Raw genomic sequence first — 26,585 nt, 5'->3', positions numbered from 1 at the left:
CCAAGATATTTTCAAGATTAGGTAAGTCTGGATTTCTTTTCACCTGTTGATGTTTCTTTTGTCTGCACCTGTACCAACTTGACGGTCATCTTTAGCGAGCGAAAGCTAGCCAGCCACCCCCCTACGTTTTAGTTTGGACATACATAATGTTTGTTATCATCGTAGTTGATCAGTTAAAACATTAGATTAGTGGTTTTCAGAACGGCTAACGATAACATTATCCGACAAAGCACACGAAATCTGTTTAAGTAAGTCAGTAGGGCTTTAAGGCAGGGCTAACTTGGTCAAACGAATGCAAATGCAAACTCTTAATAGTAATTCAAGTAGGCAGGCTAACGTTAACTTTCGTTAACGTGTGGTTAAGGTAGTGCAGAATAGTAAGGATAATGTTACCCTTACTAACGTTACACTATTTCTTAGTGACTTACACTCATCTGTAAAATGTGTGCAGCTAACGTTAGCCAATTTGGATGTTTAGGCTGCCTTCATCTATCAACTATCGTGATATTCCTGGCATACGGTACAAAAAAGTGATTGATCATTTGGTTATATTAATTTAAGAATTATGTGAACATCAATGCCGTCTTTTTCAGATGGGTCATGACACATGTTCATGTGACTGCAACTGTTTGTTCAAATAGAATATTTGTCTTGAGACCTGACGTTGTAATGTAAACAATACAAATGCAACATATCACTTATAACTTTCTGATAACATCCAATACTTTAACGCAGTTAATTAACTAGGCTTGAAGAACATGGTGTAAATGCAGTTAGTTGTTGTGCCACTCTGTCTCTGTTTGTTCAAAAAGCTCTTAGACCTTCACTCTTTCAAAGTTTGCATATTGCATGAAATCCTAGTTTTCCATGACACCCACTTGACATTTGTACTTTTATATATTTTTTCAGTCTTATTTCCCCCCCCTCCTTGTTGCCACTACATTTTTGCTTCTCTGACAGGACTGGGTCACCACCCCTTGTCACACTGCCATGGCTGACTGCAGCACAGTTACTATAGGGACCGCTCGAAGCCTCGACTTCTCTGTGAATGACTCCAGAATGGCTGAGACCACCAAGGACCACACTTTACTGGGCTTGACATCAGACGATGTGGAGGGTAAATGAGATTCTTCTGAACTTACCCTGTCCATTTACTGTGGTCACTGTCTCCATGTGCTGGTCAGAAGTTTGACTTAGATCGTTGCAGATAAAGTACTGCTCTTTTTGTATTCCACAATTTGTTGTTTATTTATCTCTCTCTTTCTCTGCAGACATGCTGCCCCGGGTGGAGACCAGGGTTGTTTTAGTTGGTGACGCTGGCAAGAACCCAGAGCTTGTGAAAGCGCTTCAGGTGAATGACATCATCAATCTCCTGTCACGTATGCCACTGGATTGGTAGCTTTAAGCAAACTGAGAGAGAGAGTGTCGACTATTCAGTCCAACGCTATTTTATCAATTGTGAAAGTCAATTGTAAAAGCTTCTAAGAAGTATGTAGACAGACAGGTAAAGACAAGTGATTATCTGATTGCTTACGTCATATCAGGAGGTGTTTGAGTGTAAAGGGCATCTCGGTTAATAGTATTTTTCCATCATGACGAAGTGTAGGCGTAATGTTTAGTCCTTGGAGTCAGCACATGCCCGACATGTCATACCCGCTCAAGGTGACTGCTGCTGCCGCCACAAGATGATTTCACAGCAAACCAAGATGAACTTGTTACAGTGCACAGCATCATTTCCCCCCTAGAAGCTTATAAGAGACACATTAATATAAGAACAATTAGTGCCAAGCTTTTCAGGTAGTCAGTGGCTGTATCCTGCCAAATGCTCTTACTGAGAGGCTTAAAATCATGTCTTTGCATAGAAATAAGGGGAACTGATTTGTTTTGCACCTCACTGTTGCTTCCATGTGTTTACAGAATGCAGACACCTTTTCTGTTTTCTCAACTGTAGCAGTTTTACTTGGTCTTCCTTTCCCCCCTTTTCCTTTTGTTTTTGAGACTGGGAGTCTCTGGAGAGTTGAGGTTGCGAGAGGGGGAGAAAGAGACACAGAGAGTGGGAGAAGAGACACAGAGACTTTGAGAGAAATAATAAGACGGAGAGTTTGAGCAGTTAGCTTCTCATCACCTGCTGTTAGATGTACACGGGATAGTCTGGAGGCCACCGTGAAACGACACACTCAAGAGCTCCTTGAAGGTGTTTGTGTGTCCCTGAAAACAGCACTTTGTGTGTGTGTGTGTGTGTGTGCTACATGTGAATGCAGAGTATGTGGACATTATGTGTGTGTGAGGGGGTTGTTGAGTTTGGGTGTGTGTTGCTGTCATCACGTTAAAGGAACCCCCAGGAATGAACCCAGGTTTTTTTTTTTTTTTTTTTGAAAGGAGCATGAGAACAGCTTGTCAGATATATTTCTTCCTTGAAGAGAAGCCCAGTCATGCAGGCCCACCCTCCCACAAAAATACAAAATATCACGTATTGCATTGTTGTCAAGTACTCTGGTAACAGTTGCTAACAACAAGAAGCGTCATTGCATTTGCTCCGACTTGTTGCATTGGAATCTGATCAACTTGGGTGTAACCTCATTCCCAGCTCCGAGTTCCAACTTTGGAAGGGAATGGAGCGCAGCTTATGTCACCGAGCATGGCTCCCTTCCCAGTCCACAAGGAGACACACCCACCTCCAGGGATGGCCTTGTCACTCCTTTGGACATTATTCATTCATCAGGGCTTCCCCTCTGGATAGGGTTCTGATTTCTTAAAGATGGCTACCGTGTAAGGCAACAGAAAGTCTTGCACACAACCCCACCTCACTGACCCTGACCAATCCTGTACGTTGGGTTTGTCCATTTTATGTTGCCAGAATTTACTTCAATGCTTCATTCTTACAGGCCATCAAAATAATGGAAGTCCCAATGGTAAAGATTAAAGAAGGTGTCCCGGGCTCAGAGGCTGGGGAGAAATTGATCAAATCTATAGTAAATATGGTATGTGTCAGGACGGACGAGAACCACTGCATGCTGAACATCACCCTTTTTTGTGGGCACCAGAGCGGTGATGGGGGTTAAATGGCTGGGTCCTCACCACTAAGTGTCAGTGTACCCTGTTAACACCTGGTGGATGAAACTTTGTTTGTTTTTAACAAAGATGGATTAACATGTTTTCTGTTTGTGTGTGTCTGTCGTCGTCGCGCCCCCCCCCCCCCCCCCCTAATTTGCACTACTCATTGTGAAATGGCTACTTGGAAATGTTTGCACTAAAGGGTTATACAGCAGTAATTGTCTGGGGGGCATATCGGCTTTTCGAAAATACAAATCAAAAACTTTTGGAAATGCCACGCCTAACCTCTGATTACACATTCATGGTGGAACTGAGAGTTAAATAAGGAGTAGCCACGAAGCAAATCTCTCTCTAAAAAGAAAAACCCAGTCCTTTAGTGCGCTCACACGCCTCTGCATTTCAGAATGTAGAGCCCTGCTGCCAACTCATTGTGTAACCCACCTGTTGTGTTTCCACTCAACACCATAAGAGATCCCTCTGCCACACATTAACTTGCTATCACGCTTCTAAGTGAAATAACATTCCCACTGCACCACATCCCTAATGGCCATACTTTCCTTGACTTGATATTTCTTTTACCCCTCACAGGACATCAACAAGCCTTGCTTTAAGACTGACAATGTTAAAGAATTTGGCGATGGGGAGAACGCAGAGTTTGAGACTGTGTTTGTGCTGACTGACTTCAAGACTCCAGACTACGACTATCTATACAAGAACGACAATCGCATCGTGGGACCCCCTGTGGTGCTGCACTGCGCAGCCAAGGAGGAGGTAAGAGACTCCCATCCCATCTCCCCAAACGTCTTCATCCTCCCCCCTCACAGTTTTATATCTACCTACAGGCAGGGAGGAGTTTTATTAAAAAATTAGACGATGTTTGGAGTTTGGTTTCTGAAAATGAAATTGATTCATAAGCTGCTTTTGATGTGGCTGCCACTGAGAATGCATCCTAGTTATCTGTGTCTGTGTGTCTGTGTGTCTGTGTGTCTGTGTGTCTGTGTGTCTGTGTGTCTGTGTGTCTGTGTGTCTGTGTGTCTGTGTGTGTGTGTGTGTGTGTGTGTGTGTGAAGGAGCACCTGGTTGACTCCCTCAGCTTACTGCTTATTGCCAGAGTAGGGGACTTGGCCATGCCCGCCAATCTCTACATTCACCACGGGGAGATTAACACAGATATATTTACAGAGGAATAGTCAAAAGTCAACAAGGACAGAGTTTGCCACTGAAGCTTTAAAGATAGGCCCAAGAACGAGAGAGTGGTTTTCTTTAAATGTGAAAGTTTTTGTGTGTATGCCCTGTCTAGCCCCTTCCTTTCTCCTGTCGACCGCTCTACTCCACCACCATGCTCAACCTGTCTTTGTGTTTCACTGGATTTCGCAAGAAAGATGAAGTGGTGAGTGTGTTGTCTGCTTGCTTCTTTTAAAGTTTTGTGTACACAGAAGACCTGGCCTTGTGCTTTCCCATGTTTCTAAGTCTGCTGTCCTCGCGCAGGTCAACCTTGTCAATCTGGTTCACCACATGGGCGGCACCATCCGCAAAGACTTCAGCGCCAAAGTCACCCACCTCGTAGCACACTCGACTCACGGAGAAAAGTACAGGGTAAGTACAGCCGTTGTGTGTGTGTGTGTGTGTGTTTCTGTCTATTTTCTTGAAAAAGAGTTGACTGAACTGACAGTGGTGGCTGCCTCTTTGCATTCTTTCCCTTTTGACAAGAGGCTTCTGAGGGCTGGTAAGTGTTGCCATGTTAGCCGCACAAATGGATTGAAGTGCAGCCATTTCTACCTTGCCTCCTTGCCTTCCCACATTCTGAAGACTCTTCAGTCTCTGCATGCTCCGCTGCCTTGAGTTACCTGAGAGTGCAGCACTGCATAAGTAAATTCGGTATTCTCCTGAGTTTGCCCCACTTCTCACCTAGTCCCTGCTTATTTTTAAACCTGAGAATCCAGTCCTCCCTTTGCGCCTGCTGTGAAAACAGTCTGTTTAGAAGGTGCGAGGGATGGGGTGGGGTGGGTGGTGTAGAGGGATGGTTGTGGAGCTCTTGCAAAGGGAAGAACTGTTAAATACCAGAGAGATGCTGCTCCATATGCATAGTTCACCACCACGCATTGGGAGGCATAAAGTTGACGATGAATCTTTTCTCACTGGAGTGGGTGAGATGAATCTAATTTAGCTGAGCAGTTTGAGGGAACTGTAACTTCAATATCTGATGCTGCACTTTACTCCACCAGCCAATGGTATTAGCTGTCTAGCATTCACAGCAGCCCACACAGTGCTTCAGACTGGTGTTGTTCAGGAGTCTGATATCTCGTCCTCATCATTGTTCAGTTGTCTGTGTCCTTTTTAAGGGGAATGCATGGTGACAGCTGTAGGAGGAGGCTGTCTGAATATGCCATTTGAAAATGTCTCTCATTAAAAGTATAGCCGCTCATCAGCTCCCTTACACCACATCTGCTGAATGGAGCTGAATCATGCAGCAAGGCCTTATTCATAATAAATAATAGGGCGCTTGATGCCCAAAGTCTTTGTGTGATTTACAGAGTGCCGTCTCAATCCCCACTTCCAACATCCTACACACACTAACGGCCTTTCTTTTCATCACTGTGTCTGAATGTAATGTTGCTCTCCTCCTCATCCTCTCCTTATTGTGTTCTCGTCCTTGCTGCAGCTGGCCGTGTGCATGGGCACCCCCATCCTCACTCCAGATTGGATTCTCAAGGCCTGGGAGCACAGGGATGACATGTGAGTGAGGACCACACACACACACACACACACACTCTTGAGCTGTTTTCTAGGTTCCACACATGGTCTGGATTCGCCCTTTCACCCATGTAGCACACAACAGGAGATTGTCTGTCAGAAGCGCTGTCTACTACTGGACATATGGTCACACGAGCGACAAAGAAGAGAACACGAACTACGTTATGTTGAATTGCATTAGATAACATTTGAAATTGTGAGAAAGCGTTCAGTTCAGCTAGCTAGTTGGTTGTGCTGTATATTTACTGCATACTGTGACTGCATAAATGTGTCATTTCTTTCAGCAATGTGTCTCATGCTTCCTGTACGCATATTGATATTCAGTGTGTCTCATCGCTCAGTATTTGCAAAGTATAGACCTAGCCTATTTTCACCCTCCTAGTTGGCTTTTGCAATGTCCAGTTGATGCTGTAATGGCCTTGTCGCTCTTGGGTGTCGTCCCTGTGACGAGGGGTGTCAACATGCCCACTCACTGTGTATACTCTGAACAATGACCTGCTGTATTCACACTTGGGCACAGTCGTTAATTACATGGACTTTGCACTAAGGAGTTGTCCAGGTAAAGTCTGTTTAATTCCCTTGTACATCGCTTTGGACAAAAGCATCTGCTAAATGACTAAATGCAAATGTTAATATCTGGTCCACCTGATTCTGACATTTGCATTCTCACATACAGCTCCTCCGGTCATGGTTCAGGGTTGCAGTGCATGTCTGAAAACAGCTTGACATACACACACAGACTCTGATATTAGCTTGACACACACAGACTCTAATATTAGTCACTCTCATTTGATAAGGCGCATGTAGGGTAAATAATGAATATTAAACTCATTTCAGTTGTTACTTCAGGGTTTGTCAGATTAAGGTATTTAATGGTTGAAATGGTTGAGGCTTCCAGAGCATACCCCCAGATCTCAGTAGACAATCTTCATTAACAAGAAAAAGCCCTAGGTGTGTTGATCGAGAGGTAGAATGACTGCTTGGTACAATCTCTGAAAAGCTTTTTTGTGGAGTGCAGATGCGTGCACACCCTCCATACATCTCCATGTTTTTCACATTTCTACAAATTCTTCCACAATTTTGGCATCTACTGTGTGCTGATTTGATAATTCACATAGGCTCTTTCTAAAGACAAATCCAGTGATTGATTTGTATTATCTGCCATCTTTCGGTGCCGCTGTTCCTGTGTGGCTAATGATTGGCCTTCTCCTTCTTCTTCCCCCCCAGTCATTTCCATGCAGGGGACGAGGGCTTCCGTACAGAATTCAAAGTGCCCCCGTTCCAGGACTGTGTGCTCAGCTTCCTGGGCTTCACTGCAGAGGACAAAGCCAATATGGAGGAGAGGACGCTCAAACATGGTACTTACACACGCCAATCTCGACATGACAGTTCCAAGAATTGTACTCTGTGATTTGTAGGTTCAAGTGCCATCGCACAAGAATAGTTCACATTTTGCAGTTGCATTTTTGGTTCAGACATTTTTTCTCTCCCCCTCCCTGTGCTCTTTCTCTTCCTGCCCCCACCCCACCAACTGTCAATCAGGTGGCCTCTACATGGAAGTTGGGAGTGAGAGGTGCACACACACCGTGGTGGAGGAGAACTCTATTAAGGAGCTGCCCTTCACTCCATCCAAAAGGCTTTACGTGGTGAAACAGGAGGTGAGCGAGTGTGGCCCTGGAGACCTGCCTGTTTATGGCCTCCGAAGGACGCTGTCGCGTGAGAGTAGCGCTCCCCTCCACATTTTCATCTTCCCTCCTACACTCAGCGCTGTCCCACTCCTCTCGTGCTTTTTGATGGAAAATGTCAAGGCCCCCCATTCTATTTGTATTATTAGACTAAGAGTTTAGTTGCCATGTCCAGCATTAGCGAGCTCTTCCCACATGATTAATCATGTGTACTCTGCAGACTCACCAAAGCAGATTTATCTCAAGTATTGACAATTTGTTGTTTTTCTTTTTCATTTTATTTCTCCTCCCCTGAAGTGGTTTTGGGGGAGTATACAGATGGATGCCAGAGCCGGAGAGTCCATGTACTCTTATGAAAAGGTATTTGAATATAGATCAAACATAAAGCCTCATATATTCTGCTGGTCGCAGTGTCAAAATCAATGTATTTCAAAATTGGTGTGTACAATTTGGTTTTTGAATAGATGTACTTCTTGTAGCGCTTCTGTCCTGGTCTTTTGTCTTTGTCGTTCTGTTTGCTTCGGTGTCTTTCATTCTGCGTCTCACGTGTGGTCCCCTCCTTGTGTACGTCAGGCTGAGAGCCCGGCGATGAAGAAGACCGTGTCCATGCTCACTCTCACCACGCCCAACAGCAACCGCAAGCGGCGGCGGCTGCGTGACACGCTGGCCCAGCTGACCAAGGAGACGGAGATCTCGCCCTTCCCCCCGCTCAAGAGGCCCTCGGCTGAGCACTCGCTCTCCATGGGCTCGCTGCTGGACATCTCCAACACCCCCGAGACCTGCAAGAGCCTGGGAGGTGAGAGTGATGGGAGGATCAAGGACACGCCCCCCCCCCCCCCTCTCCCGTCTCCCGTCTCCATCTGATGTCTCCCCTATCCTCTCCTCATGAACATGTGTCAGCACAGAGAGTTATGAGATGAGGACAGGCAGGAAGAGATTTCAGTCAGTCAGTCATCATAGTTGCAGTTAACGACACTTACATATCCACGGACCACTCAGGGCAGAGCCCAGCTTCTTGGGCTAAAATTCAAAAATGATCATCATAAATTCTCATAGATGGTGGTGATAATAATAAGCATAAAATGGACAGTGCACAAACACAAACCTAAAGGCATTCCCACAGACATAGGCAGATATATATGCACGCTTCAGTGCATTGTTCTCCATTGCAGAGTGCAGTGTAGAAGGCAGGTGCAGGGCAGGCAGAGGCGAGCCCCTACGCCAGCAGAGGAAGAGGAGCAGCAGCGGCACGATGAAGGGTAGCAGGGAGGCCAGCAGAGCTAGGCAGGCAGACAGGAGCTGCTGGACAGCTTTCCAGCGCACCAGCACGCCCCAGAGGCAGGAGCAGGAGCCATGCCCCAGCGATTCCCTTGAGCCTCCCACGGATATGGAGCTCCTGCCCGACACCCCTCAGGGAGGTGTTGGAGACTGCAGCTGGGAGGCAGGAGCAGGTAGCACAGGAGACGCCAGGAGAGGGAAGTAGCTAGAAGAGCAAACTCAGTGTGTGCAGCTCTGGGGGGGGGGGGGGGGGGGTGCATCTGCCTCAGTGATGAGGGACAGAGAGAGGGGCAGTGCAAAAGTTATGTTAACATTTAGTAGGCACTTGGATATGTAGGCAGCCAGTGGATGTGGTGTATAAGCACACCAAATGTGGGGCTAGATACGTATTAGGAATCCAGCTATGATTGTGCAGTGTGACATTGTGTTCTGTTTGATCCGTATGAAAACTGAAAAAGCTCCCCCACTGCTGCTTTTATCCTGTGAAATGTGCATATGGGGCTGGATAGCGGCGAGCTCAGCCAGGCTGTTGTGAGAGTTGGCAGCCCATCCTTCCGGTTATCTCCATAGTCACCTCTGCAATGCATGTCCATTGATCTGTTTTAGAGATGGCTAGGCCGTCGAAGAGCTCCACGCCGGCCCTGCCCAAGCAGTCTGCCAGGTGGCAGGTGTCCAAGGAGCTGTACCAGACCGAGAGCAACTACGTGTGCATCCTGGATACGGTGCTCCAGGTTTGTGCCTCTGTTGGTGTCTCTTACACACACACACACACACACACTTGGAGGGGGTAGCGTTTTGGTTGTTGCCTGTCTCCTTATCATGACACTCCAGTGCTCAGAAGCAGTGGGGGAGAAAAATGAATTTGATTTTGGTTTTGGGAGTTTTTGGAGCGTAGCGCACAGTGCCCCCCTCTTGCCCAACCACCGGTGGCAGCTGCCGTTTGCTTCTCCCCCTGGGAAGTGGCATTACTAGTGGCCCCCTGTGCTTGTAGAGGCTTGCTGCTCTGCTGGGGGTAAGTTAGACGACATAAGGGACCCAAGGCGCGGCTAGTAAATCCATCAGACCATGTTGCCTGGACTTGCATGTTATCTTATTTCTTCTTGAGCCATCACAACAAATGACTTCAGTCTAGAGCTTCACCCTAAAACTTGGCTGAAACCTTTTATATTTCCTTGTTTCTCTGCTCATAGCAAAGGCAAAGTAGAATTTAGAACAAATGCAGTATGTAGCAGTAAAGGATACTTTAGCAGTAAAGGAGTTACCCTTTCCTTGAATGCGTCTTGAAATTGGCATAGTCAAAGAGTTTCCTGTGGGGAAGACAATGGGAGGCGGGTGTAAGCACTGAGTGCCTCATAAAACCTGTCCAAACATGCGGTGGGGCTCTCCAACTTAACAGATTTTATAGGAGCCATTAGGTAAGAAATAACTTCTGAAAAGTGCTGGATGAAGCTTAAAGCACCTCTTTCATTCGTATAATGGCTCAGTTTAATAATTACGTTGTCCTCTTGAGCGAAAATCACTCATTTGCAAATGTTGCCTTCTGAAGAATGCCGCCCCCCACACACACACACACACACACACACACACACACACACATACATATTATAAGACAAAAGCTTGAGATTGTCCCCTCCTGAGTTCTGTAGTAATGCCTCCTGTTCCCCCAGCTCTTCAAGTACCCCCTGGAGAAGGAGGGGCAGGTGGGAGGCCCCATCCTGGCTCAAGAGGAGATGAAGACCATCTTTGGCTGCATCCCAGACATCTACGATGTGCACACCAGGATAAAGGTGCGTGGGGTTTCCCCTTCTGGGCTGCCCAGTAGCAGGGGGGATGGATCAGTGTCTAGTCGTGTTTAACGTGGGTGCCCTTGGTTGACAGGCGGACCTGGAGGAAGTGGTGATGAACTGGTCGGAGGACAAGAGCGTCGGTGACATCATCCTGAAATACGTGAGTGTCCGTGGGGTTGCGGAGGCGGCAGGGGTGATGGGGTGATGGGTCTCCAGATGGCATGCGTCTGGACTTTCTCTGGGGAGTTGTCTTTAATGGCAGTGGCTTAGAGTTTTTGGATGGGTGTGTATAAATATGTGTTGTGTCTTTTTTTTTTTTATCCTCATGCAGTCGAAAGATCTTGTTAAGGCCTATCCGCCATTTGTCAACTTCTTTGAGATGAGCAAGGAGACCATTCAGCGGTGTGAAAAGCAGAAACCCCGCTTTCATGCTTTCCTCAAGGTAGGCAGTTGGGGCAATTCATTAGTGTGTGTGTTTGTGTGTCTGTGTGTGTGTGTGTGTGTCTGTGAGTGTCAGAGCTGGACTGTCTGAAACTATGTGTTTGTCTGTCTAAGTCCTTAAGAGTTTCTCACAGTCGATGAACAAGTCATGCTGGTGTTATTCGCGTGTGTGTGTATGTCTGTGTGTGTGTGTGTGTGTGTCTCCATCCGTCAAAGTGTGATTTATTTATTTTTTCGTGTGTGAGTTCAGTGGCAGACTCTTTGAAGAGTGTTCGTGTGCGTCTCTGGTCTCTGTGGAATGTTTGTGTGCTTTGAGTTAGGCCCTCTCTTGCCAGTCATCTGCTGGGCTTTATATATCTGCCCCCTCTTCCTCTCTTCCTGCAGATCAATCAGGCCAAGCCTGAGTGTGGGCGGCAGACGCTGGTGGAGCTGCTGATTCGCCCCGTGCAGAGGCTTCCTAGTGTGGCGCTCCTGCTCAACGGTAAACCTTCTACCACACTGGCACATGTACTGACACACGCTGACGCCCACACGCACACACACAATCACACATTTACTCACTCTCACGCACTCACACACTCTCTCTCTCACGCACCCACATACATATTCTCACACACACACACACACACACACACACACACACACACACTCTTGCTCACTCACACTTGTTGATTTTTGCCTGATCCAGTGGCCCCCCCATTGCGCTCAGTAGTAAACCCCTCCCTGGCACGTGCACCCGAACCCAATCTCTCTGTTCCATCCAGGAAACACACTCACACGCATTCTTACACTCATTGGCACGCCGTCATGCTCACGCTCTCCAACCCCACAAGCTGGGTCTGTCTCCCCAGGATCATCTTCCCCATTACGCACCCTGTCAGGGGCACTCTCTGATTGCCACGCTATAAGACAATCTCACACAGCCTCCAGTACAATCTGATTCGTCTCAAGCAGTTTCATTGTTTGGTTGTGAGTTTGCATCACCAAAGCTGTTGTGATGTGCTGTGAATAATGGATATGGTGCCATCTTTCTGTTGGTACTCAGGCTCCAGAGACCCACTGCTTATGAAGTCACTTTTCACATCTCTCTCTCCCTCTCTCGCCCCTTTAGACATAAAGAAGCACACATCTGAGGATAACCCGGACAAAATCACTTTGGAGAAGGCCATAGAGTCGCTCAAAGAAGTCATGACGTAAGTTTAATGGACTTAGTAAACTTTTTTTTCTCTCCTATACCGTCAGGGCTTTATTTTTCCCCCACCCTGAATGTTCAGTCCATTAATCATCTTCAGTGAGGTTAAGTTTGAGGACAGCCTCTCCTTGATTGGGTAGTGCACCTGTGGTGATGCATTAGACTCGGGTGTTTTAAAATGCACTGCGTTAACTGAAAGTCAAAGGGCAAGTGTCTTTGTTTTTAAGCAAAGCCTGGTTTTAGCCAACAGAAAAAGATGTGGTGTGGCACTAATCCTTGGGAATAATAACCTCCTCCTTTTTCAGGCACATAAATGAAGATAAGAGGAAGACGGAGGGACAGAAGCAGATTTTTGATGTTGTCTATGAGGTGGATGGATGTCCGGTAAGTTTTTGTTTTACTTAGACTTTAAAAAGTCAAGTGACCAAAGGTATTAATGGCACTCACTGGCTTGAAACATTCGCAGTCAATTTACATTTATAAGATTTTATGTCTTTCTCTATGTTTGGTAAGGACATTTCTAGGTGTGTCATTATTGTATCTCGGTACAGTATATTTGGAGTGTGTGTGTGTGCCGCTGCTTCCTGTCATCTCTGTGAGTCATAGCTCGCCCATGCAGCAGCAGCCAGTGTAATAAACTTCCTTTCCGCCTAATTGTACGCACCTGAATACTTTATGAACAGCAGGGAGGGAGGAGATGAGTGTGTGTGTGTGAGCAGACTTGCTCTGCCTTCAGTGCCAGGCGTGGTTCACTGTTGGAATGGAATAGAAAGACTTCAGGTGTCCCTCTTGAAATCCTCTCTATACTACAGTATTTAAAGGGTTTGGCATGGTTTTAGCAAGGATATTTTCCAGAATTAAAAAAATATTGTGCTACCAGCCTACTTCCATGTCATAAACCTTTGTTTAGCTCCCAAACCGATAATTAGCATGGGTACAACATCAGGTTTGAGGTATGTTGAGTGTACCATGATGACACCTTCTGAATCGAAGTCTGCAGTGCAAGTCAATATCAGCATTAAAGGACAGGCTATTAACGTAAAAATGAAACAGTTGTGTCAAACAGTTAGCCGATCACAGAGCACAAATGACTGTGGCTAACGATTTAGGGGAACATGTGTGAATCAATGTGCCAACATTGAAATCATTATTTAAATGTCTGTAGATAAAATAATTACTCTACATGTTTGGACTGCCCTACCTCGCTAATCACCAACACATAATAACTCTGTTTTTGGAGTCACGGCCAAAGAAATCATCACGTTTCCTTCATGTTCACGTTTTTCAGTGTAAACCCGCCATTGGGGGTCGTAATAGCTTTGCTTTATTTTATATGTAATGATGCATGTCAGGGTGTCTCCCTAACTGCAGTGAGACTCAGTGGATGAACTACAAAGTGACATTTTTGAAACCTAATGGAAGGGCATGGCTGTAGGTCATTATAGGCAGCATTTAACACTTACAATGACTGTATTGTTGGCGGAGCCATTGCTACAGCTTGCTTGAACAAGGCAACGTGTGATTTTTGTGAGTTAAATGTCTCCTATTAAATGGAAGAAGAAGCAGCCACTGCCTTTATCCTGTCAGTGTACAGCATACCTCACTTGCCCTCGTAATGTCAGAGCTATCAATCTCTACTACCCTGTTCAAATAAGTGTATTGCTCCATTGTGTTTCCAAATAGAAAACTCAGAACAGTCATGAATGAATCAAATTGTGATTGAGTTCATCTGTAAGAGGGTCGATGCATCACTTAAAATAGCAGCCCCTGCAGATGCACCTGGTCGCCAATAGCTCTGTAATTAGGGCCTCTCAGCAAATCTCAACCTTTGTGTCTTTAAGTGACCACTAATAATAATCCTCAATGTGACATTGATGCTAGAAATTGTTTTTCAATCCTTCTTGTTTTGTTGCCTTTGAGTGTAGAATATAATCTTCCTTACTATCTTATCCAAAGTCGGTCACATCATAGGTAGGTAATCCCTCAAGTCTGTCCTAGCGAAGACAATATTAAAATTTATAAGAAATGTGGAACCTGTAATTTGTCTGTGTCCTCATTGGCTTTCCACACGTACAGGGTAAACCGCTTCTTGTAAGGGTTTAAGCGATCCTGCCTATGTTTTTATGTGCAATCTTTTCTCCACTATTAGGTCATTCCCATGACTGTGTTTACTATGCACTCAAGCAGTGGTGAAGTTGTTTGTTTCTGCGCCAAGTGTTTTTGGAGTGGTTACTAGCCCAGCAGGGGAAGAGTTTCTTTGCTCTTCAACTCTAATATGAATATTCCTCTCCTTACTGCTTAGATTCCACACTACCACCATGCCATTGATGTTTTTTTCAGCAATACATCTTCTATTTCGGCTTGTTTCTACAAGGACTCAAGGACAGATTCAAATAGCTTACTTAAGCTTTATTTATGTATCAAACTGTGCGTCAAAAGTTAGTCTTTTATTAGTTTAAATGGTATATTCAACACATCTCATTCCCCCTTGAATGGGAGAAGACATTCACAAATAAACAAAGTTTTACTCCATTACTCATCAAATGAGGAACATCTTTTTGACAGACACTACAAATAAATCCATGATGCTTTCCACAATCTTTAAAGTGCTGAAACGAATCAATTGAAGAAATTTGACAGGAGTGGTTATTCAAAATCCAGCGCATGTGAATTATAATGAATGTGTTAGGTCAGCGATTGTAAGGCCTTTATTTGCACTGTTGAAGCTGATGTCAGTCTTCTGATTGGTTGATTTGCAGGCCAACCTGCTGTCCTCTCACCGAACTCTGGTGCACAGGGTGGAGACCATCGCTCTAGGAGACAAGCCCTGCGACCGTGGCGAGCAGGTCACCCTCTTCCTCTTCAGTGACTGCCTCGAGGTAACTAGTGCACTTCACAGGTCCACACCGAGCACATGGAGCACCACACGCAGCATGACATTCTCTGCGTTGACATTGCTTTTGTGCTTATGTCAACTGGAGGTGTGTAAACAGATCAAGCACAAAGAACGTTATCAGACGCTCAGGCTGTTATTTAATTTTTGTAAAACGATGCTGAGCTGTACAGTTTTGGCCCTACTTTGTTAATATTTACACCATCCTCAATTTCCATGCCAACGCAACAGTTATAAAGAATACATGCCATTGTATTTTCTCCTTAGACAGCGCTCTTAAAAGTTTCACCCTGTCCATAAAACAAGTTTGATTTATTTACTTAATGAATTTATTTTTGTAATGGACATTTCATAATTTTTATTCGATTTGTTTCTGTCTACATGGACTCAAGACAAAACATGATTCAAAAATAGTTTACTTTATTAAAACAATATATGGTTCCAGAGTAACTAGGGCCATATATGCCATACCAAGTCCTAGGCTCCACATACAGGTTTTAGCATTAAGCACAGGTTTACCAACACCAAAAAAAGGTCAGTAGATGGAAATATTACTGAACCTGACTACAATTAATACGGTGCTTACACATGTAACAGAATAAAATCTTCCTTGTGAACCATCATACAAATGGTTTCAGTATTTACTGGACAGTATTGTGTTGTGTAATGTTACAATCACCGTATTTATACTTAACATTTCAGTGCTAATGGGTAAGAACAACAGTAGTCAATTTATAGATTTCTTACGGACTGACTAATCAGACCTGACTCAGTTCCATAACATTCATAGAATGTGATTTGATTTGCGATAACACTATCAAACAACAAGGACGGAGTAAGTACACATAAGTACAGCTTACAGCAGTCGAAATGGACAGTAGGCTTAGGCTGTGTTTGTCAAAACATTGATTATGTGTATTTGTGATGTGTAACCTTTGTTCTAATCTAGTGTGACTTTATTTGCCAGATAAAGAGAAATGCTGGCGCTGGCATTCGATTTGATTTTAAGGAGGCATTAATCTTGATTTTTGCGATTGAGACATTTCATGTTGTTCAAAAATAAAAATTCAAATGAATAGGATAAATCGCCCAGCCCTAGCAAGAGGTTTTTAACATGCTACGATTTTGACTTCCACCCTGACCACAGACGCATAGTATCAGTTTCGAAACCTGCCTCGGTCGCTCTGTTGTGGCAACACTCCCTTGACACCGGAAGATGCTACAGTCATCTCATTGTTTTGTCATAGTTTCAGTATCTGCCTTGCAAGGGATAACGGCCGACGAGCTGTCCAGTTATACGAATTTAATGGACGCTGCGGGGCAAAGAACACCACGACGCGGAGCGGAGTTGCTCCGCAGAAGTCCATTAAATTCGTATAACTGGACAGCTCGGAGGCCGTTATCCCGCTTATCTCCCGTTTACAACATCCAAAAATTTTTGTATTATTATTATTTAGAATTTCCTTTATCTTTAGGAAATTTAATATACATAATAACCTGATGAATTCTTGATTTGAAGCCTAGTGCTCCCGTTAGAGAAAGTAGTGAGAAAGTAGTGCGTGGAACCGGACCTTTAGTTTCCCCAGGCGTTGCTGCAAAGTGACACTCATGAGCTCACCTCTGTAAAGTAAACGGACACACGGACACAGGTATTGTTCATAAGGTTTTACTATTTACAGTTGAACTCCAAGTTTCCGTTGATGGTGAAGTTGGACAGAGCAACAGGGAGGTCAAGTTTAGTAATTTTGGTCGAAGGCTAGTTAGCCGTGTGAGCTACCATCTGTTACAATGGTTTTTTTTTCTAAGCGCTAACAGCCGCCTACAAATAATATTCGAGACTTTCAGTTAAGAATTCCTATACTCTGCAACATTCGTGTAGAACATAAACAACTAACCGAGTAAATTTAGACATATAAAAAGTCGTGTAGATAGCTTAATTGACATAAAACATTGCCCACTAACTTGTCCCAACACGCCGCCATCTTGGTTCAAATTATCCTAGCTGTCAAAAAATAAACGTTACGTTGGTTGTCAATGGTAACCATTCAAGAGCATTGATATGGAACGGCGATTTAACGTTTCTACTGGGACTACGTCCAAGGTGTCCATCTATACGAACTTAATGTACACCCCATTAGCCAATCAGAAAACAGTATTTCGTTCCAGAGGGAGATAATGCTGTAATAATGCTCTCTTAATGCCATCATGAGTACAGAGCTGTGATCTGTCTTCACCACATTAATAGTCTCCGTTTTCCCCAAATCATGACAGTCCTGTTCTCGGCACAGTTGTTAGCATTGTTGTCACCTTGATCTATGAAATGCTATGCTGTGATGGTTTACCAAACATCCTCTCTTGCTGCTTCTGGTGTCAGCTGGAGAACTACTTGTTACTCCATTTCATAGTTACCGTTGACCTGACAACCACGGCAACACGGCACTGTTCACCACAGCCGTATCGCTTAATTTAACCACACCTCTATTCTAGTGTCAGACTCCCCTCCACAGTGGGGTTTTGATTAGATTAGTTTGGCTTGAACAAACTAACGCTTAATCTTTCAGTTTTGAACCTTCAGTTTTCTGTGGTTTGAAGGAACACATTGTGTAACAGGAAGAACTTTTGTTTGCCCTTTCATAACATTTACACAAGTGATATGAAGGTTAGATTAGAGTACATTTAGTTTGTTCTTCGGTCAAGGTGTCTGAATCTTGGACACAAAGTGTGTTTGTTTTTCTGAAGCTATGTTAGGATCACTATCTACTCTATATCGCCGGGTGCTGTGGTCTCAAACCCTATCGTCCCACAGATTGTCCATATTAATAAAACAGCTGCCACTGAGTAGCGTTTTTTACTCATTTGCTATATGCCCACTTGCATGTTTGAGCCGCTCTGCCGTTTCCCAGCTTATCAGGGAGATTGATGTCACTGGTGTGCTGCAGCGCGCCTGTCAGAAGAGCACTGGAGTGTGGCAGGCATTAAATATAACATTTCTCATGAAGTAGAAAACCCTGTTCAGTCATACCAATGCCATGCCAATCTGCTCAGGCAGGCTGCCTTAGTGTCATCACTCACTTATGACGACGCCTGCTATGATCTCACTCTCACACGTGTGACACTCTTCGTGTGTGCATGCACCTTCGTGTGTGCAGCCTCTTAAGGCTCATTCAAAGCCGCCCACTCAACCCCCCTCTCGTGTCCTGTCCTCCCTCAAATGGCGTGGACTTGAGATCCTTGAAGTGCAAATTCAGTAGTGGCTGGTGGTGGGGGGCGGGGGGGATGCAACACCGTCCCTGTTTTAAAGAATGTGAATTATTTATGTGTATGCGCAGTCTATCGCTGCTGACACAGCTTCTTATGTATTTCCTAATTAGCGAGGGTTCGCATTGGAATCGGGCGGGGTGGGGGAGGAGTGGTGTTATGGGGGGGTGTTGGAATTTGGCAATCATGCTGATCCGCTCGCCTGCCTGGCCGGCCGGCCGCTTCATGAGTGCCAGTCACACAGGGGCGGACTGGGGTGGTAATGAGCCTGGGGAGAAGTGGGCTTGCACTTTTCAATTATTCATTGATTAACTCCTCCGCCCCCTCCTCCCACCACCACCCACCCAGCTTTCATATGGGTTTCCTCTCCTCCTCCCGCATCCTTCCTTCATCCCCCCCCCTCCTACCCTCCCCTGAGCCCTGGTCGACTTGGCCACAGCGCCAGATCATTAAAGGGAGGATAATGAGGGGGATCGTTTACCTTCGTTAAGGTACTATTGATTTGTCGCGGCTAAACAGATATCTCTGTCACATACAAGACACACACACACACGCTACATGGACACATGTTGGGAGTGATCTCTTCATGGCAGGCCATGTGTCTCGTCTTCTCCGATGTCTCTCTTCTAAGCTGTCTCGCGCTCTCTTTTTCTGTCTCTCCTGTCTGTTCTCCTCTCTCGGACAGATTGCACGGAAGCGGCACAAGGTCATCAGCACGTTCCGGAGTCCACTGGGTCAGACCCGCCCACCTGCTCAGCTCAAGCACATCGCCCTCATGCCTCTGTCCCAGATCAGACGGGTGCTGGACCTGCAGGACACTGAGGGTAAGGCACACACACAGGAGGCACACTGCCCTCATGCATGCTAAATAGGACTGCAACAACTAATCAACAGAATTGACTAAAATGGACTATATAAATAGTTGTCAACTTATGTAATGGTCAATTAGTTGGTGACTCATTGCACTCTCTCAGATACAGTAACAAAGGATCTACTGGCTATGGACTAGCTTCAATACTGCACGTTGATGTAATGCCAGATAATTGCACCTTTTAATATACATAAAAGGCCAGAACTCGATTGAATATTTCGACCATTTACTTCAGCTGAACAATATGACACGGGTCAATCCGTAAATGCTCTCTCGCTACATCCTTTCCCATGAATAATGTGAGTTCCTGTCGATGGTAACTTTGAAGGTTACCTTGCCGATTCAGTGGATTTTTCCCTTTGATTTGTATGCCACAGCTGCTGTAGCCTGAACTTACCATGCGTTCACTTGTACCACTTTCACTTTTAAATTTGAAATCTCCATGCAGGACTCACATGTTTCCTCCCTGACAAATCTGACTTCACTTGATAACAAGGCCTGCTTCCATCAGTTGGCATTGTAGGCCCTGACACGCTGTATCGCCATCTTAAGGTTGCTGACTATTGCTATACAGAGTTTTGGTAGTGTCACACCTGCCACCTTGAATGGATACAACGTTCACCGCCTAGAAACAATAACAACATTTTTTTCTTTTCTTTTTTTGTTATTATATTTTGGTCTGTTTTTAATCATTATTATTAATCATTAGGTTTTTTTAGTTTTAAATTTGTCAGGTACGTTTTCGTCTTCATTTTAGTTAACGCTAACCCTGGTCTTGAGCTCTAGTGCTGACATCTCAACTTTTAACCTACTGGCAGGAAAAAGAGCTGTCTGATCAGTAGCCTACCATAGCACCGACCGATACAGCATATACAGCCTATTTTAAAATTCACAAAATGACTCTGAAGAATTGCAAAGATAAATATCCGGTCCCCAGGGCCTCATGTAGAATCTAGCTTGACTTGAAAAGAATACCAGGAAGTTACCAACCTCTGGTAAAGTTACTCAGATAATATAGGCTGTTTAATCCTCCCACCGTCTACACTGGCAGCTCTTTAAAGGCTTTTAAAAGCCTAGAGGGTTTTGCGTCTGATATTTAACTTAGAGTAGCCTATAACATTATATAACTATAACATTGCTGGAAAAGTGCGGTTATTTAATTTCACTGCAAGATCAGTTGGTTTAGATTTAGCTTTGTGTCTAAAACATTTGGGCTAGCCGTTGTAGCCAGCAGTTCAACAGCCCTTTTCTAAAACTATTGAACCATAATCTTATTTCCAGTGCATACATGCCTGCTTAAGGTTTCAATCGAATTCATGAATAATTTAGGCAACTACAGATAAATCCACTAATTCCTTTTTTGAGGATCTCTGAAAGACAACGGCAAGTTGTTGTATCGTTTTCCTAGACATTTATTTTAGCATTCAGGCACACAGTAACTATCTACCATTTTGACAAATCAGTCTTTCTGACTAGTTAGCTTTGAGTTAGCTCCATTGAGATTTTTCCTGACAATATGGCCCCAATATGGTTTGTTAAGTCAACCGCTACAGCTCATCTAAATCCACATATAAATACCAAAATTGTTGTTAGTGTGCATACATCACCACAAATAAACCATGTCATTATTTGAAGTGAGTATATTTGAGTATCCCATTGATAAACTTCAACTTGTTCATGTTAGTGGCAGACTAGCAAAATCAAGATTGACAGTTTATCTGAAACGTGGGCAAGCGGAGATTACTACTGATAAACATGCTAAGAAAGGTGCTTACTTTACTGATTTAGAGTGGCCATATTCTCCTTTTAATAACAGGACACCTGCTTTGCGGCAGGGTGGGAGTTGAAAAGTTACAGACCTCTGTTTAGTCAGTTTTTTAAACACTATTTCTCCTTATTTGCTGTTTAGCAATACTCATGTGAGCCCAAATCGCTGCTTGTCTTTGGACACCAGAGTATAGCCACCAGCTTCGGTTGTCAGACATTATGAGTTCCACAAATACCAACCAGCTTAAAACGTGTGATTTTGTTCTGTAAATCTGCAATTCTTTTTCAGCATTGTTGCCTCCTGGCTGTTAAGAAAGAGGGCAATGAGGCACAAGCGAGGCTAGATGGGGTGGTGGGAGAGTTGTCCCCTGCTGCCGACCATTTGGGCAAGAATGAAATGATGAGAACCATTTTGACTAAACTTTAATATCTCCCAGTTTAAAATCAATCTCAGACATATTATACGCCTATCTCAACCTCGCTTTACAAAGCAAAGGCTAGTGCGTTTTCTGATATTCAAACATGATGTATGATGTTTACATAAAATGTCATTTCTGTTCATAAAAATAAATGTTTTATTTTATTTATGACAGATTAATTGGTTACCAAAATAGTTGTTAGTTGCAGCCCTAATGCTAGTTGAGAGCACAAAAACATATCTTATAAGGAATAAAGTGTTGAACTACTACTGTTTTTAAATTCGTTTTTTATTCATAGTGCTTAAGGAAAAAATACCCTTACTGATATTCATTTATCTGGCCACTTTAGCCAAACAGTCATTTTGATTTCTTCCCCAATTTGATCAATTCTACTACCTTCCTGCCAGAGTTACAGTAATACAAAAATAAAGACTCCCCCATTATCCATACACTACATGTACACCTTAAGTCACATACTACTGTTTGGTACTGTTCGTTACAGCTCCTTATTCCTCACTCACAAGCCACATTAACAGAATTGTACTATTAATAGTTTAATTTAGCATTTAGGAAAGCAGCTCAGTGGTACAGCAATACTCATGCTGTATTTACAATCGGGACACTTCAGCACGACTAGACCGCATTGATTGCTAGAAGGATACGCAAGTGTAATGTTCTAATATCTGTATATGTAATGCACTGTTCCATAATACAACGATTATACATCACTATACATTCATCATGACATTTAAAAGCAAACAAAGCCAGCTATACTAGCTAAATAAACATGTAATATCCAAGTTTCCAAGAAGGTGTCTAGGTGTCAAAACAGGGCTGTTTGCTCTCTCACATCACCTCAGTAACAAAGAACACAATATTTTGATATTAATCACATTCTGTATGACTTTGGCATGAAGACCCATGGAAATAGTCTTTCGTATGTGAGACTGTCCATGTGCCCTGCCTAACTAAGACCAACCGTATGACAAAATACCCTTAATGCCCCACAGTTGTAAACAAATGGAATAAATATTTTTTCAAGGTGGTGCATTTGCTTCTTCCTTGAAAAACATAGCTTGTGTTTCATGCACGACGCAGAACCATTTAGAAAACGAGGAAAGCGGTTCAATTCCATTGCCTAGCAACAAGTGCTCCTCCAATCTTCTGTCGTGCCTTACGTTTTCTGGCATATGTTCCAGGGCCCCATCTGTGTTTGACTTGAAATGTCAAAGAAATGAATGGCCTTAATGAGCACGACTGTGCAGGCGATGGCCTTGGTCCCCCTTCTTAGGGAAACGCATCCTAGAGCAGCCAGGGGCTCTTGCACTGTGGTTAGGGGGAAATATGGCGTGTGTACCAGGGTTACACTGGAAATGTCCGTGGAAATTGGTAGAATCACTTGAGATGGCACCACAATGATTTACTGTGATTATGAGTAACCAGCTGAATTCATCATGTCAGCTTTTGGATGGTCAGGTCTCCTTTCTTTTCTCTCGCTCCCCTTTCTTACTCTTGTGTTGGCAGCCAGTTTAAACTAGGGAACAGGAGGCAAGTTGAGCATATAAGACTGCTTGATACTTTGAGTGGGGGAATCCAGTAGACTGGCACTCCGTTGCCCAAGCAGCTCAAATCTGGGCAGCATCAGTTGGCACTACACAAGTAGTTACATACGATTTTGACTGCAAATGAATAATAAAAAATGTATTAAATAAACCTGTCTTTCTTTTGTTGAATGTAAGTAAGGCATGTTCTTGACATTTTTTTTACTTTTTTTTTTTTCCTGGTCCGGATAGGAGAGATCAATGATATAGCTGTGTGTACCCCACTCTTTTTTTTTCTTTCACTCTCTTTCGTTCGTTTTTCGTTCGTTCTTCGTTCGTTCTTTCCTTCCTTCCTTCCATGCTTCCTCCAGCTCCCATGACAGGGCTGATGAATGGCTACCATGGCTTCCCCTCAGGGCTTTATCCACACATTGTACTCTTTAAAAAAGGACCAAGGAAGGCACACATAGAAGGGGTATGGGGTTGGAGGGCAGGTGTGGTCAAACCAACCCCCCCCCCACACACACACACACACACACACACTCCCGATTCTCTTTGTATTTTCCTCCATTGAAGTGCACTTCAGTTTCTATCTGTCTCCTGTCATTAGTCTTATTAGTGTTTGTGTTTGTCTGCTTGTCCTTCTTGCAGACTGTCAGAATGCCTTTGCACTGGTGGTGCGCCCGCCCACTGAGCAGGAGAACCTGTTGTTCAGCTTCCAGCTGACGGCCGAGGACACACAGAAGTCCGTGTGGCTCAAGACCCTCTGCCGGCAAGTGGCCAACACCATCTGCAGAGCCGATGCCGTGAGTCACCATGCGCATGGTTACACACACACACACACACACACACACACACACAACATGTCCTCAGGTACTTCACACCTTGTGTCCTTGTGACAATTTCTCTCTGCGGCTCAAAGCGTGCCACCTTAAAGATGAATGTAAAATAAATGTAATTATTTATTTAATTAGCACAGCAGCCTTTTATTTCGTTTTATTTATTTGTATTATTAGGCCTTCAAATTACCACGTGTGCGGTGCTAGGGTCTTTTCGTCCCACTTTAATCCTATTAGATGGTCTGCTGCGCTTTAGCCTGGAAGACAGATTAATGTAATTAGAAATGGAATTGAACTTGAACTTAGATGACTTAGACAAAGATGGCATTATCGGACCCCAAGGCACAGCCGAAGGAGCCAGGAGCAGCACACGTATGTGTAATTGGCTCCCTGCGCTCAGGCTCGCATACGTTCCACCCAGTCATAATTAGCATGGGGTTTGCCTGCCTGCTGCCCTTAGACCTGCAGTTAGACGAGCCCTCACTAGGTGGCAGTGTTTGACTCTGTTATCCCTTCCCTTAAGCCTTCCCTGGATGTTGGCCTGCTGTTTTGCCATCTCTCTCTCCCTCCTTCCTATATTTCGTCTTTCTGTCTGTTACCCTGTCTGTCTTTTCCCTTGTCCCTGTCTCTACTGTGTTCCTCTGTGTGCCTGGTTTCTTTTTCTTTCTTTCTCACTCTTTCTCTCTCTCTCTGTCTCTGTGTCTCTCTCTGTTTCTCTCTCTCTCTCTCCCTCCCTCTCTCTGAATGCCAATGAACCATGGGGCTGATTGTGAAAGCTGTACGGAGGCTACTTCAACTCTCTCCCTGCGTTTTGACAGCTAAACAGAAAGAGGCCGAGCTCTGAGTTATTTATTTCTTTCCTGTCCATCTCCACCAGGAGGACCTCATCCAGTGCACCGATCCCGACTCCGTCCAAGTAAGCACCAAAGATATGGACAGCACACTGAGCAGAGCCTCCAGGGCCATCAAGAAGACATCAAAGAAGGTAGGGGGGGTTGATAGATGGATGTCCTCTGTGTGTGTGTGTGTGTGTGTGACATCAGTGTGGTTTGCTGTCTGTGCCAAAGCTTTGTGTTATTTTTGTAATTCTGTGTGTCTGTGTGTGTGTCAGATCATACTACCCTCATCCCTGTTCATGTATCACATTAGTAATCAGTGTGATGGCTGCAGAGCCTCTGGGTCTCAGATGGCAGCCAGCTCTGACCCTGTTACTCTTCACAGCTAAAGTTCAGTGTTAGACCTCAGATCAGGCATGGAAGGACATGCGGTGACAATGCAAAGGCTTTTATGTCCGCACCAAATTATATACTCTCTCTTTTCTTATGAAGGACATTTAATTTGAATTGGGGTCAGGGTAGTTTTGAAATGGTATGTTGACATCATGCTGTTAGAGTTGGTGGGTGCTCCGCTGTCTGATTTGATTGATTGACTCTGTGTGTGTGTGTGTGTGTGTGTGTGTGTTAGGTCACCAGGGCTTTCTCCCTGACTAAGACCCCCAAGCGTGTGCTCCAGAGGGCCTTCATGGCCAGTGGCTCCCCAAACAAGAGTCCCGGCCTGGCCTCCGAATACATGAGCCGCGCCGGGAGCAGCTCCACCCTGGCTGTAAGTTACTTCATAAGTCTTTATACATCGGCCTCTGTCATTCTCTATATCATATCAAGCTTTTTTCAGGACTGTTTGTGTCCTGTGCTGCTCACATTCCCTCTCGCTCTCTCTATCTCTATCCCTCTTTCTATCTCTCGCTCTCTCTCTCTTTCTTTCTCTCTCTCTCAAAAGCAAGAGTTGATGTAAATATTCTCCCTCTTTCTTTTACTCAAACTGGTGAGATGAATCACACAAATGCTAAATATTTCAGGAACCTGAGGCACTCAACTTTTTCAGCTCAATAAAAGGGAGAGTTCTGAGTCATTCTGGAGGCGGGGTCATGTTAAGTCTTTTCTCCTTTTTCTCTTTCTCTTTCACATGCTTGCCCTTGAGCTCTCCTTCACATCCTTTTGCTCTTCCCTTCTGTTGCACTCATTCTCTATCTATTGCTGTCTATTTTTCCTTTCTTTCTCTCCCTCTCGTGACCCCTGTTGCTCTAGATGTCCCGCTCCACTTCTACGTTCAGCCTCAGCGGCTCCTCCTCCAAGAACGCGGTGGTGCAGCGCTCCAACTCTCTGGACCAGCCCCCTCGACCCCGCGTGCCCGTCTGCGTGCGCACGCCCAGCAGCCCCGAAAACACCGCCCCTAACCCTCCCGACTGCTCGCAGCCGGGGCCCAGGCCCCCCAGGCCCCACAGTCCAGTGTGCCGCGGGGCCCCAGCCACGGCGTCCCCTCTGACATGTCGGGCCCTGCAGGTGCCCCTGCACCGGGGCCGCAGGGAGACCCCCCTGTAGACGTGATGTGAGCACAGCTCTGTCCTCCCTCCCTTTATGCTCTCCTGTCCTCTGACCCACTTCCAGTCCGTCTCCCCTCTCTGTGCTTTTATCAGCATCCCCCTGTTTACAGTAACGGGCATAGTTATGGCACTGTCTCTTAACTCCTTCTGGATGGGCTCGGTTGGCACACACTCTGTGTATTTCCATCTTCATTACTGGCATATGTGCCGCTAATACCGAGGGCAAATGCCAGGGCGCTCCCACTCCACAGTGTGTGTTTTAACCCTGTGCTGTGGGCACAGCAAAGCAAAGAAGCTGGCCCTCCGCTGTCTGTCATCCCAGCTCTGGCCTGGCTCGAACTAATCTGCAGCACCTACAGCAATGAACATTGTGCTGGTGATTTAATCATCCTGCCGCTAATTTAATCCAATAAAACCTCATCCGGCT

General features: G+C 44.8%; 1 protein-coding gene across 1 annotated transcript; it reads left to right on the top strand.

The window, feature by feature from the left end:
- Positions 1-990: 990 nt before the first annotated feature.
- Positions 991-26,156, top strand: ect2 (epithelial cell transforming 2; the record flags this gene model as incomplete). Its single annotated transcript, XM_080831780.1, has 24 exons — positions 991-1,117; positions 1,272-1,351; positions 2,886-2,981; positions 3,643-3,825; positions 4,354-4,443; positions 4,542-4,649; positions 5,716-5,789; positions 7,035-7,165; positions 7,350-7,465; positions 7,790-7,852; positions 8,066-8,288; positions 9,377-9,501; positions 10,438-10,557; positions 10,649-10,717; positions 10,889-10,999; positions 11,383-11,479; positions 12,110-12,191; positions 12,496-12,574; positions 14,950-15,069; positions 19,027-19,165; positions 23,591-23,745; positions 24,656-24,763; positions 25,243-25,380; positions 25,863-26,156. 24 exons carry the CDS (start codon positions 991-993, stop codon positions 26,154-26,156), a joined length of 2,928 nt encoding a protein of 975 aa, XP_080687906.1.
- Positions 26,157-26,585: the final 429 nt, after the last annotated feature.

This window comes from Sprattus sprattus, assembly GCF_963457725.1.
Source record: "Sprattus sprattus genome assembly, chromosome: 2".
In the NCBI taxonomy this organism is placed as follows: domain Eukaryota; kingdom Metazoa; phylum Chordata; class Actinopteri; order Clupeiformes; family Clupeidae; genus Sprattus; species Sprattus sprattus.
Note: the sequence above shows the minus strand (reverse complement) of the source record. Positions and strands in the feature narration are given on the sequence as shown.